The following is a 12930-nucleotide window of genomic DNA, read 5'->3' as shown; positions in this document are numbered from 1 at the left end:
AGGGGACTGGATAGAGTAGATAGGGAGAAACTGTTCCTGCTCGAGAATGAGAGGGCACAGATTTCAAGTGATTTGCAAAAGAAGCAAATATGATGAGAGAACTTTTCCACACAGCGAGTGGTTCAGGTCTGGAATGTACTGCCTGGAAATGTGGTGGAGGCAGATTCAATCGAGGCATTCAAGAGCATTGGATCATTATTTGAATAGAAACAATGTGCAAGGGTATGGGGAAAGGGAGGGGCAATGGCACTAGGTCATAATGCTCATTTAGAGAGCTGGTGCAGACACAGTGGGCTGAATGGCCACCTCCTGCATTAAAACATTTCTGTGATAATTAGCAGATGAAGTTCAGCACAGAAATGTGAGGTAATACATTTTGGTCAGAAGAATAAGGAAGTCACTAATTATTTGAAAGGTACGAGTCTGGATGGGGGTGGAGGAACAAAAAAATGTTGGGGGTATAAATATACCGATCATTATAAGTTGCTCCAGAGATTAACCAGGTCTTTTTTAAAAAAAAACACTAGGTTTTATTACTAGAGGGATGGAATGGAAAATGAGGGAAGTTGTGCTAAATCTGTTGAGCCTTAGACCACATTTAGAATGCTATATGCAGTTCTGGTTGCATTATTAAAAAGACATAAAGGTACTGGAGAGGATGCAAAGAAAATTTACAAGGATGATACCAGAGATGTGTGGGCATGCATTCCAGGAAAGAATTGATAAGCTAGGTTTCTTTTCTGTTGATAAAAGAAGGCAGAGGGGTGCCTCAATAAGATCTTTAAAATTATGAAAGTTTTTTGATAGAGTGGATATAGAGGGAATGTTTCTTTTGGGGAAGAGGCCATCAATAGAAGGTAGTCACCAAGAAATTCAGTGGTGAATTCAGAAGAAGCTTCTTTATGCGTTTAAGTGGAAGTTAGACAAACATATGAGGGAGAAGGGAATAGATGGTTATGCTGGTAGATTTAGTTGAGGGAAGATGGGAGGAGGCACGAGTGGCATAAACACCATGAACTGATTGGGTCTGTTTCTATGTTGTATATCCTATGTAATTCTACCCTCTATAAACTTGAGGTAATCCAAGACTCTGCTGCCCATGTCTTGCTCACACTTGTTTAATTCATCACCACTGTGTTCAATAACCTACGTTGGCTCCCGGTTATGCAATTCTTCGATTTCTAAAATTCTCATCCTTATTATTTTCAAATCCTTCCTGACCTTTCTCCTTGCTGACATTTTGTAATCTCAGGCCCAGAACCTTCCAATATCTGAGCTCATCTAATTCTGGCCTCTTGAGCATCCACAATTGTAATTGTTTCATGATTGGCAGTTGTGCTTTGAGGTGCCTGAGCCCACAGCTCTGGAATTTCCTACATGACCTCTCTCTCCCTTTCTTTCCTCTTTTAAGATGCTCTTTAAAACCTACCTCTTTGATCAATATCACCTTATATGGCTTGGTGTCAGTTTGCTTTATTCCTGTGAAACACCTTGGGACATTTTATTGTGTTAAAGGTACTATATACAAGTTATTGTTGATGAATATGTTGTAAAATCCTTAAATGTTCAGTTGTGATTTGTTCTTTCACTCTCCCATCACTATGCTTTAATATTAGTCCTAGATTTGTACCCCTTTTAACAGTAGAGATGATCTTTTGCTAGTTATGTTCTCAAATCTTTTCACAAATTTGAACTCCATGCATCAATACAATTTGGCCTTTTTAATCGACTGTGCTCCAGTTTATCACTCTTTGTGATTGAGACTTCATTGTTTTCTTCAAATTACTCTGCATTAAGACTATACAAACTTAAACTGAGTTATTAGCATTAAGTTGAATTGCCAGTTGTACAGGCCTCTGCTTGCTAGCAGATTTCTGGATGGCTATCACTTGTGCTTCTGCAGAAATCTATTCGTTTATATGAAAATGCCAAAACTAACTAAAAATTTAACTGATAATTGTTAAAATGGCACTTATGAAGTTGTGGACACTTCATTGATGGGAGTCTTCTTTAACGATGGTTTGCTTTGCTTGATAAATGTGACTGTGATAAATCGACTGTGCTCCAGTTTATCACTCTTTGTGATTGAGACTTCATTGTTTTCTTCAAATTACTCTGCATTAAGACTATACAAACTTAAACTGAGTTATTAGCATTAAGTTGAATTGCCAGTTGTACAGATCACTGGACGGAATTTTTAGCTCGGTGTACAGGCGTGTGCCCGACCTGTTTGAATTTTTAGCTCGGCGTACAGGCGTGTGCCCGACCTGTTTGAATTTTTAGCTCGGCGTACAGGCGTGTGCCCGACCTGTTTGAATTTTTAGCTCGGCGTACAGGCGTGTGCCCGACCTGTTTGAATTTTTAGCTCGGCGTACAGGCGGGTGCCCGACCTGTTTGAATTTTTAGCTCGGCGTTCAGGCGTGTGCCCGACCTGTTTGAGCATAAAATAGCGCGTGATGACTTCAGGCAAGCATCCCGACGTCATCCCATGCTCACGCGATATTTTGGTCATTGCACGTGTGGAAAAGTTGGAAGCACGCCCACCAACAATTAAGAGAACAACTAAAGTTCCAATTGTCCCCAATTTTTCATGGTCCATCCAGTCTTATAGTTGGCGGATGGTGCATCTACCAGACGGGCTTTGCATTTTTGATGAAACCTCGTCCAAGGGCGGGATGAGTTTCTATTATTAAATTAAAAAAATTATATGGACAGTTTTCATCATGTATATGTTCAGGTGACTGATTCTGATGTGTGGACATTTTTTTCCAGATTTTAAAATAGTTATTTATTGGTTTTAAATTCTTCAACTCCCTGACGCAGCTCTCTGCTTTCAGGGAGCTTTGATTCCGCACTCGTCCTGCGTCCACCTTCCTCCCCCCGCCACCCCACCCCAGCAGCCCTGAGCATTTCAGTATGCGTTTCATGCTGGCTGGCCATTAATTGGCCAGCCAAAGTGAAATCCTGGTCTGGATCCAGTTGTGAGTGGTGGTCTGTTTCACGGCCGCTCCTGGGCCTGCCAATCGTGCCTGCATGCTGACCTAAAAATCCTGCCCACTCCTGAGTTGCACTGCCTCTGCTGTGCCATCCAACATGAAAACTGCAGCAATGCACAACTACAGTGCAGTTTATATGAGAGTACAACTGTTATTGCAACTTTTTTGAAGTGGAACGGGTGAGGGAAAAGTAATGGTCAGTATGCTGCAGGCTTATTTACTGATAAGTGTGCATTGAGCTGCATGGTTTGTGGTTAGTGCCTCATTTAAGAATGTTTGTTTTATTTGCAGTGTACGCTTGGAAGGGGGAGACAGATGAAGAATACATTTGGTGCATTGAACAGACACTGTACTTCCGTGATGGAAAACCCCTCAATATGATTTTGGATGATGGTGGAGACCTTACAAACCTGGTTCACAATAAGCATCCTAAACTCTTACAAGGTGACTAACCTCTTCCATCATCTTTGGGTGACATATGTTGCTGTGGGTCATTTTATGTGACCTTTGGTGCCCATTTGCTCTTCATATCGCACACATTGCAAGCTAACTGGTCTTTGCAGGTAGCAAAATGTAAGTCTGATAATGGATGTGCCTCCAGGATGAGGTCTGGAACTGGGCAGTCCCCAACATTGGAAAAGATCTATAGTCCATTGAGTTGACTCCTTTAGGACAATTATGCACATTCAATTCTTGTGTAGGCACTGTTATAATTTCACTGCAGTCTCCAAATAATCACTGGAATGTAACTGAGACCAGTTTGAAAAATGAAGATGTTTCTTCATTTGGTTAAATGAAAGTATTTCTATGAAGAAATGGGTGTATGATAGAGAAACAGTTCAGTAATACTGTCCACATCAGAATAAGATTATTTGAGTTCCTGGACGTTAGCAAGTGCTGTTGTGCTGGGTTATTTGGAGTATAACAAGTATCAACCAAGCAGAGACCAGGTTCCGGATAATGCTAAAGGCAGCAAGATTTCTAATTGTGCTCAGCACTGCCATTTGATTTTTAGTTGTTCTCTGTTATGAGTTCCAGAGAAAAGAGTGAAATAATTAAAGCTATCATGGCCTTAACCCCTGTGCTCTCAGCTACCTTGTTCCAGAGCAGGCCAGTCTTGTCCTGCCAAAACTTGCTCTGCCTGCAATGTCTCTTCATTGAATGGTTTCAGCACTAGAGACAATGATTCGGCCCTTTGTCTGTGCTGGCTCTCTGAAGGAGCAATTCACCTAGTGCCACTCTCCTGCCTTTTCCCCATAGTCCTTTTCAGATAATGATCCAATTTTATTTCAAATACTTTGACTGAACCTGCCTCTACCACATTCTCAGACACTGCATTGCAGATCCTATCCACTTGCTGCGTGAAAATGTTTTTCCTCGTGATGATTGCTTCTTTTGCCAATTATCTTAAATCTGTGTGCTCTGGTTCTCGATCCTTCCAATGGGAGCAGTCTCTCCCTGCTACTCTGTCCAGATCCCTCATAACTGTAACTTATCCTTGTCTATTTGATTATGGCATGCTTAACTAGAGAAAAATGGTGTGATTAGTGTCTGCTGATTCTGCAGATATCAAGGGAATCTCTGAAGAGACTACAACTGGAGTCCACAATCTCTATAAGATGCACAAGAACAAAGAACTTAAAGTTCCTGCCTTTAATGTGAATGACTCTGTCACTAAGGTAATGTGTTCTAATGAGATTTCTGATGTACTGTGCAGTTAACTAACTCTGCATTTTTAGGGGGAGATGGTGTAATGGTAATGTGACTGGATTAAAAATCTAAACAATGGTTCAAGTCCCACCATGGCAACAGGTGGAATTTAAATTCAAATAATTAATCTGGAATTGAAAGATAATTTTAGTGATGGTGACCATGAAACTATTATTAAGTCATTGAAGATGGCAGGGCCTGTTGAGAGAGTAGGTAATAAAACAAATAGAATCTTAGGTTTTATTAATAGGAGCATTGATTGCAAGAACTTGTATAAGACACTTATTTAGGCCTCATCTGGAGAACTGCAACCAGTTCTGGATGCCATAAATTGAGGAAGAATGTGAAGGCATTGGAGAAGGTACAGAGGAGATTCACAAGAATGATTCCAGGGATAATGAACTGTAACTATGAGGATAGATTGGCGAGATTGGGACTGTTTTCCTTGGAGAAAAGGCTGAGAGGAGACTTGATTGAGGTATTCAACATCCTGATGGGTATGGACAGGGTAAGTAAAGAGAGACCATTCCCACTCAAGAGAACATCAAGAACTAGAGGGCACAGATTCAAAATAATTGGCAAAAGGAGTAAAAGTGATGTGAAAAAAACTTTTTTCATCCAGAGGGTGATGGTGTCTCAACTGAATTCTCTGAAGGTGGTGGAGGCAGGTTTGGTCGAGGTATTTAAAAGGGAATTGGATTGCTATCTGAAAAGAGAGAATGTACATGGTTACAAGGATAAGGCAGGGAAGTGGGACTAGGTAGAATGCTCTTTTTGAGAGTTGGGCTAAATGGCCTCCGCTATAAAGATTCAGATTTCCTTCCCTAAAGAACATTAGTGAACCAAATAGGTCTTTACGACAATCAATGATTGAGTAATTTTTTAAAAATTCTTTCATGGGATGTGGGCATCGCTGGCTAGGCCAGCATTTATTGCCCATCCCTAATTGCCCTTGTTCAGAGGGCATTAAGAGTCAACCACATTGCTGTGGGCCTGGAGTCACATGTAGGACAGACCAGGTAAGGTCAGTTCAGAATGAATCCTGCCATGGCAGATGGTGGAATTTGAATTCTGTCTCTGCCATTCTTTCAGACAGTGAGTTCCAGGCTCACTCTACCTTCTGGATGAAAACATTTCTCAACCCTCCTCTAATTCTTCTACCAGCGACTTTAATCCCCTGCTACTGACCTCACTGCTAACAGAAATAGGTCCCACTATCTAGGCCCCTCGAAACTTTATATACCTCAAATCTTAACTCGGCCTCCCCTGTGGCAAAAGAACCAGCCTCTATCTGATATGCCTATCCGACATTTCCACATAGTATTCAGGGCAGCTTCCTTGTAATTTTTTCTATAACCTCTCCAGTGCAACCACATCCTTCTAGTATATTGTTTCAATGTGTTCATATATTATGGGGACCAAGTGGGTTAATTGGGTTATTTTGCTGGGGAATTCTAATCCAAAAATTATAACCAGACCTTTTAGGAGTGAAAGTAAGAAACTACTTCATGCAAAGAATGATAGAAGTTTGCAACTTTCTTCAGAACTGATAATTGATAGAAGATTGATAATTTTAAATTTGAGATGGGTAGATTTTTGTTATCCAAAAGTATTTCGGAATATGGGCCAAAGGCCTATCTGTGATCGAGTTAGATCATAGATCAACCATGATCTAATTGAATGGTGGAACAGGGGTTTGATTGCTGAGTATGTTTAAGGCTGAGGTGGACAGATTTTTGATCTCTTGGGAATCCAGGGATATTGGGAGTGAGTGATAGGGTTGAGGCAGATGATCAGCCATGATTGTATTGAATGATGGAGCAGGCTCAAGGGGCTGTACGGTCTCCCCTTTCTATTTCTTATGGTCTGCATAATGTGCAGCTTTTCTAGAGTTCCCTGGCCGTTGGCCTATAAATTAATGTGTTAATCTATCCCTGCATGGAGTCTACCCCAGCAAAGAGTTGATGCCTAAGAGAGAACCAGGGAAGAATGATTGGGTGGAAGGGGCGGTGGTGGGAAGCAAAGTTTTGGTTTCTCATTTCTGTTTCAACCTTTTCTCCAGAGCAAGTTTGATAACCTTTATGGATGCCGAGAATCGCTTATTGACGGTATCAAGCGCGCCACAGATGTTATGATTGCTGGAAAAGTGGCAGTAGTGGCAGGATATGGTGATGTTGGCAAAGGCTGTGCCCAGGCTCTTCGAGGTTTCGGAGCCAGAGTTATTATAACAGAAATCGACCCCATCAATGCTCTTCAGGCTGCTATGGAAGGTAAGCAGGAAAGGAGACTAGAGTCCACTGGACTGTGAAGGCTAAATGTGAGAAATATCCTTTCCCCTCTACTCTATTTCTTGTAACTGAGTGGTAGTGCTTTTGTATGTAGTGTATCTATTTCCAATGTAGAATCACCAGAATGTTATAAGGGCTCCCAAAGTTTAGATTATCAGGAGCGATTATAAAAACTAGGCTTGTATTCCCTGAAAATTGGAAGGTTAATGGATGATTTGATTGAGGTTTTGAAGATTTTGGAAGGAATTGCTGGGGAAGAGAAAATCGGAGCCTGGTCATTCAGAAAAGTTAGGTAAAGTTTCTTCATGTAAAGAACGGTGGAGGGATGATACTCTCTCTCAAACAGCAGCAGATGCTGGCTTAATGAATCATTGTAATTCTGAGGTGGATAGATTTTCTTGGGAGCCAAGTGTAATAAGGGAGATGGAGCTAATGTTGGAAAGTGAGAATGGGTTGAACTTGGGTGTGATGTCTGCATTGTCAAACAGTCTCATACTCACTGGCTTTCACATGGAGATTGAAACGTACCAGCAATTATCAACAGACTGACTTTGGCACAAGACAGCACACCTTTGCATCCATGTGAAAAAGAGTTGCATTTCTACAGCACTCAAGCATCCCAAAATGTTTTACAGCCAATGAAGTACTTTTGAAGTGCAGTCACTATTGTAATGTAGGAAATGTGGCAGCTAAGTTGCACATAGCAAGCTCCCACAAGCGGGAATGTGATGATGACCAGATCATTGTTTTTTTATGATGTTTGAGGGGAAGCTATTGGGCAGGACGCCAGGGAGAAACTCCCCAGCTCTTGTTCAAAGTAGTGCCATAGGATCTTTTACGTGCACCTGAGAGGGAAGTCAGGGCCTCCTTTTAACATCTCAGCCCAAAGAGAGCACCTTTAACAGTGCAATTCTCCCCCAGTGTTGCACTAGAGTTGAGATTATATCCAGGTTAAGATAAGGAGCAAGGCAGAGACAAATAGAGTTTTACCAGGATGTAGTGTGAGGGTATCAAAGGGACGCACACAAGGATAGGATCTTTGTGTGGCCACAATGCTGGCTCTGGCCAAGCTTTCAAAGGCACAGGCAGTAATTTTGATTTTAATTGCTTTGTGAGAAAATAAATAACACTGGACAATAAGGCACCTTGTCAAAACGGGTACAAGGACAAGGTACAGATCACCCAAAAACCAGACTGCCCAGTATAAAAATGAATAAATGGCCACCCTAGGTGGTGGTGGTGAAATAAAAACAGAAAATGCTGGAAAAACTCAGCAGGTCTGACAGCATCTGTGGAGAGAAAAAGTTAACGTTTCAAGTCTGTATGACCCCTCAGAGGTAAAGAGAAGTAGAAATGTGATGAAATTTAGTGTTTAAGATGGTGGGGCAGGTGAAGCTGGATAGAAGGCCAGTGATAGGTGGGGACAAAGGAGAGGTTGACGGATGTCGTGGACAAAAAGACAAAGGGAGTGTTAATGGTAGTGATCAGGGCTAAAGAAGATGCTGACAGTGGCATAAAGGTAAAAAAGCAGAATGTTTTAAAAGCAGGACAAGGGTCAGCACTCTGAAAGAACAACATAGAACAGTAACATAAAATAAAAGCAAAATAATGTGGATACTGGAAATCTGAAACAAAAACAAAAATAGCTGGAAAAATTCTGGTCTGACAGCATCTGTGGGTTCTGATGAAGAGTCATACGGACTCGAGACGCTAACTCTGTCTTTCTCTCCAAAGATGCTGTCAGACCTGCTGAGTTTTTCCAGCATTTTTTGTTTCTGATTTTGTTATGGAATAGTAACAGATGGCCTTTTTGGGGGTGGAGAGGGGAAAATGATGGAAAATGGGATATAAAGTGGGGATAAAACAATGAAAATATAAAAATAGGTGGATAAAAATAAATAAAAATGAAAAGGGTTTTTAAAAAGGGTACAGATAGAGGAGAGAGTTCATGGTCTGAATTTGTTGAACCCAAAGTCTGGAAGGCTGTAAAGTGCCTAGTCGGAAGATGAGGTGCTTTTCCTCCAGTTTGCGTTGAGCTTCACTGGACCATTGCAGCAGGCCAAGGACGGACATGTGGGCATGAGAGCAAGGTGGAGTGTTGAAATGGTAAGCGACAGGAACGTCTGGGTCATGTTTATGGACAAACCGAGGGTGTTCTGCAACATGGTCACCCAATCTGTGTTTGGTTTCCGCAAATATAGAGGAGACCGCATTGGGAGCAGCGAATGCAGTAGACCAAATTGAAGGAGGTGCAAGTGAAGTGCTGCTTCACTTGAAAGGAGTGTTTTGGACCTTTGACGGTGAGAAGGGAGGAGGTAAAGGGGCAGGTGTTGCACCTTCTGTGATTGCATGGGAAGATCCCGTGGGAAGAGGATGAGGTGTTGGGAATGATGGAGGAGTGGACCAGGGTGCCCTGGAGGAAATGGTCCCTATGGAATGCTGACATGGAGAATGAGGGGAAGATGTGTTTGGTGTTGGCATCGTGCTGGAGTTGGTGGACTTGCACGTCCTTCAATTTAGTCTACTACGTTCACTGCTTCCAATGCGGTAGACCAAATGCAGACTGGGTGACCGCTTTGCGGAACACCTTCGGTCTGTCTGCAAGCATGACCCAGACCTCCCTGTCACTTGCCATTTCAACACACCACCTTACTCTTCTGCATTGTTCCAGTGAAGCTCAACGCAAACTGGAGGAACAGCACCTCATCTTCCAGTTCGGCACTTTACAGCCTTCCGGACTTAACATTGAGATCACCAACTTCAGACCGTGAACTCTCTCCTATCTGTACCTCTTCTTTAAAATGTATTTTTACTTTTTTATCCACATATTTTCATTTTTATTCATTGTTTTATCCCCTCTTTGGCTCCTTTTTATCCCTTTTTCCATCCCTTTTCCCCAACCACTGTCCCCTCCCCCCCACCCCATCCCCAAAGGGCCATCTGTTACTTGTTCCATGTTGTTCTTTCACAGAGTGCTTACCCTTATTCTGCTATTGACACACTCTGATTTCTTACCTTTATGCCCATGATCAGCAGCTCCTTTAGCACTAACATCTGCCATTAACACTCCCTTTGTCTTTTTGTCCATAACATCTTCGTCAATCTCTCCTTTGCCTCCACCTATCACTGGCCCTCTATCCAGCTTCACCTGCTCCACCCCCTTAAATAGTATAAATTTCATCAGATCTCTTTATCTCTGAAGAAAGGTCATACAGACTTGAAACGTTAACCCCTTTTCTCTCTCCACAGATGTTGCCAGACCTGAGTTTTTCTAGCATTTTCTATTTTTGTTTCAGATTTCCAGCATCCACTGAATTTTGCTTTTATCTAGGTGGTGGTGAGCTACCTTTGTGAACTGCTACAATCCATGTGGTTAGGTGCACCCACAAGTGTTGAGAGGAAATTCCAGGTTTTTGACCCAGTGACAATGAAGGAACAATTGTATAGTTCCAACACAGGAGGTTGTGTGACTTGGTGGCTGGGGGGAGAACACTAAGGTGGTGGTGTTCCTACCTTGTTCTTCTAGGTGGGTAGAATTCGCAGGTTTGAAAGGTGCTGTCTAAGGAGCCTTGGTGAGTTCCTGCAATGCATCTTGTGGATGGTGCACGCTGCTGCTACTGTGTTAGTGTGGGGGGAGTGAATGTTTGTGGATGTGGTGCAAATCAAGCAGGCTGTTTTGTCCTGGATGGTGTCAAGCTTCTTGAGTGTTGTGGGAGCTGCACCCATCCAGGCAATTGGGGAGTATTCCATCACACTCCTGGCTTGTGCATTGTAGATGGTGGACAGGCTTTGGGGAGTCAGGAGGTAATTTTCTCCCTGCAGGATTCCCAGCCTCTGACCTGTTGTTGTAGCCACAGTATTTATATATTTATATGGCTAGTCCAGTTCAGTTTCTGGACAATGGTCATCCCCCACCACCGAATATTGATAGTGGGGGATTCAGTGATGGTAATGTAATTGAACGTCAAGGGGCGATGGTTAGATTCTCTCATTGGAGATGGTCATTGCCTGCCATTTGTTTGGAACGAATGTGACTTGCCACATGTCAGCCCAAGCCCTGATTGTCCAGGTCTTGTTGCATTTGGACATGGACTGCTTCAATATCTGAGAGGTCGCAGATGGTGCTGATCATTGTGCAATCATCAGTGAACATCCCCACTTCTGACCTTATGATGGAAGGAAAGTCATTGAAGCAGCTGAAGATGGTTGGGCCGAGGACAGTATCCTGAGGAACTCTTTCAATGATGTCCTGGAGCTGAGATGACTGACCTCCAACAACCACAACCATTGTCCGGTCAGATGTGGCTTTGATATCAAGGACAGTCACTCTCACCTCACCTCAGAAGATAGCTCTTCTGTCCATGTCTGAACCAAGGCTGTGATGAGGTCAGGAGCTGAGCGGCCCTGGCGTAACCCAAACTGGGCGTCAGTGAGCAGGTTATTGCTAAGCAGTGCCGCTTGATCGCACTGATGCAGAAGATGTGGACAGGGTTCTCAATGAGTACTTTGCCTCTGTCTTCACTTAAGTAGAGGAATGAAGCCAATATTCTATTAAAAGAGGAGTGTGAAATATTAAATACAATAAGCATAGTGAGAGAGGATGTACTTGAGGGATTGACATCCTTGAAGGTGGATAAGTCACCAGGGCTGGATGGATTGTATCCCAACCTGTAAAAGGAAGCCAGGGAGGAAATAGCAGATGCTCTGAGGATCATTTTCCAATCGTCACTAGATACAGGCGAGGTACCAGAGGATCGGAGGTCTGTGAATGCTGTACCATTATTTAAAAAGGGTGCGAGGGACAGACAAAATAATTTTAGGCCAGTCAGCCTGACTTGTGTGGTGGACGAATTATTAGAATCAATTCTGAGATGGGATAAACTGTCGTTTAGAAAGGAATGGATTAATCAGTGATAATCAGCATGGCTTTATTAGGGGAAGGTCGTATCTTACTAATTGAATCTAATTTTTTGGGGAAGTAACAAGAAGGATTGATGAGGGTAGTGCAGTGGATGTTGTCGACATGGATTTTAGTAAGGTATTTGACAAGATCCCAAATGGCAGACTGGTCAAAAAATATAAGATCCCATAGGATACAGGGAATGTGGATTCAAAATTGCCTCAGCGACAGGACACAAAGGGTAAAGGTCAATGGATGTTTTTGGGAATGGAAAATGGTTTCCAGCGGTGTTCCAAAGGGCTCAGTGTTGGGTCCCTTGGTGTTTGTTGTAAATATTAATGATTTGGACTTGAATGTGGGAGGCATGATTGGAAAATTTACAGATGACACAGAAATTGGCCAGATAGTTGATAGTGAAGAGGATAGCTATCGACTCCAGAATGATATCGATAGTTTGATTGAGTGGGTGGGAAAGTGGCAGATGGAAATCAATCCTGAGAAGTGTGAGGTAATGCATTTCGGGAGGGCAAACAAAGCAAGGGAATACTCAATAAATGGGAGGAAATTGTGAGGGGCTGAGGAAGTGAGAGACCTTGGTATGCATGTCCACAGGCCCTTGAGGGTGGCAGGACAGGGATAAGATGGTAAAGAAAGCTTATGGAATGCTTTCCTTTATTGGATGAGATATAGAATATAAAAGCAGGGATGTGGTGTTAGAACTGTACAAAATGCTGGTTAGGCCACAGCTGGAATTTTGTGTAAAGTTCTGGTGACCACATTACAGGAAGGACATAATTGCTCTGGAGAGAGGACAGGGGAGATTTACAAACTGTTGCCAGGGCTTGAAAATTGTAGCTATGAAGAAAGATTGGATAGACAAGGGTTGTTTTCCTTAGAGCAGGGGTAACCTAATTGAGGTGTACAAAATTGAGGGGCCTAGATAGGGTGGAAAGGAAAGACCTGTTTCCCCTAACTGAGGGGCAATTACAAGGGGGCATAGATTTAAGGTGATTGGTAGAAGGATTAGAGGGGACAC

At 42.6% G+C, this 12930-nt stretch overlaps 1 protein-coding gene across 1 annotated transcript in view; it reads left to right on the top strand.

The window, feature by feature from the left end:
- The window catches only part of ahcy (adenosylhomocysteinase), a 74101-nt gene that overhangs the window by 29921 nt on the left and 31250 nt on the right, over positions 1-12930 (top strand). The window contains exons 4-6 of the mRNA XM_041205426.1: positions 3288-3440; positions 4563-4675; positions 6769-6976. Of these exons, the coding sequence (XP_041061360.1) occupies positions 3288-3440; positions 4563-4675; positions 6769-6976 (474 nt within the window). The remainder of the gene's footprint in view (positions 1-3287; positions 3441-4562; positions 4676-6768; positions 6977-12930) is intronic.

This window comes from Carcharodon carcharias, chromosome 14 (assembly GCF_017639515.1).
Source record: "Carcharodon carcharias isolate sCarCar2 chromosome 14, sCarCar2.pri, whole genome shotgun sequence".
Classification (NCBI taxonomy): domain Eukaryota; kingdom Metazoa; phylum Chordata; class Chondrichthyes; order Lamniformes; family Lamnidae; genus Carcharodon; species Carcharodon carcharias.
Note: the sequence above shows the minus strand (reverse complement) of the source record. Positions and strands in the feature narration are given on the sequence as shown.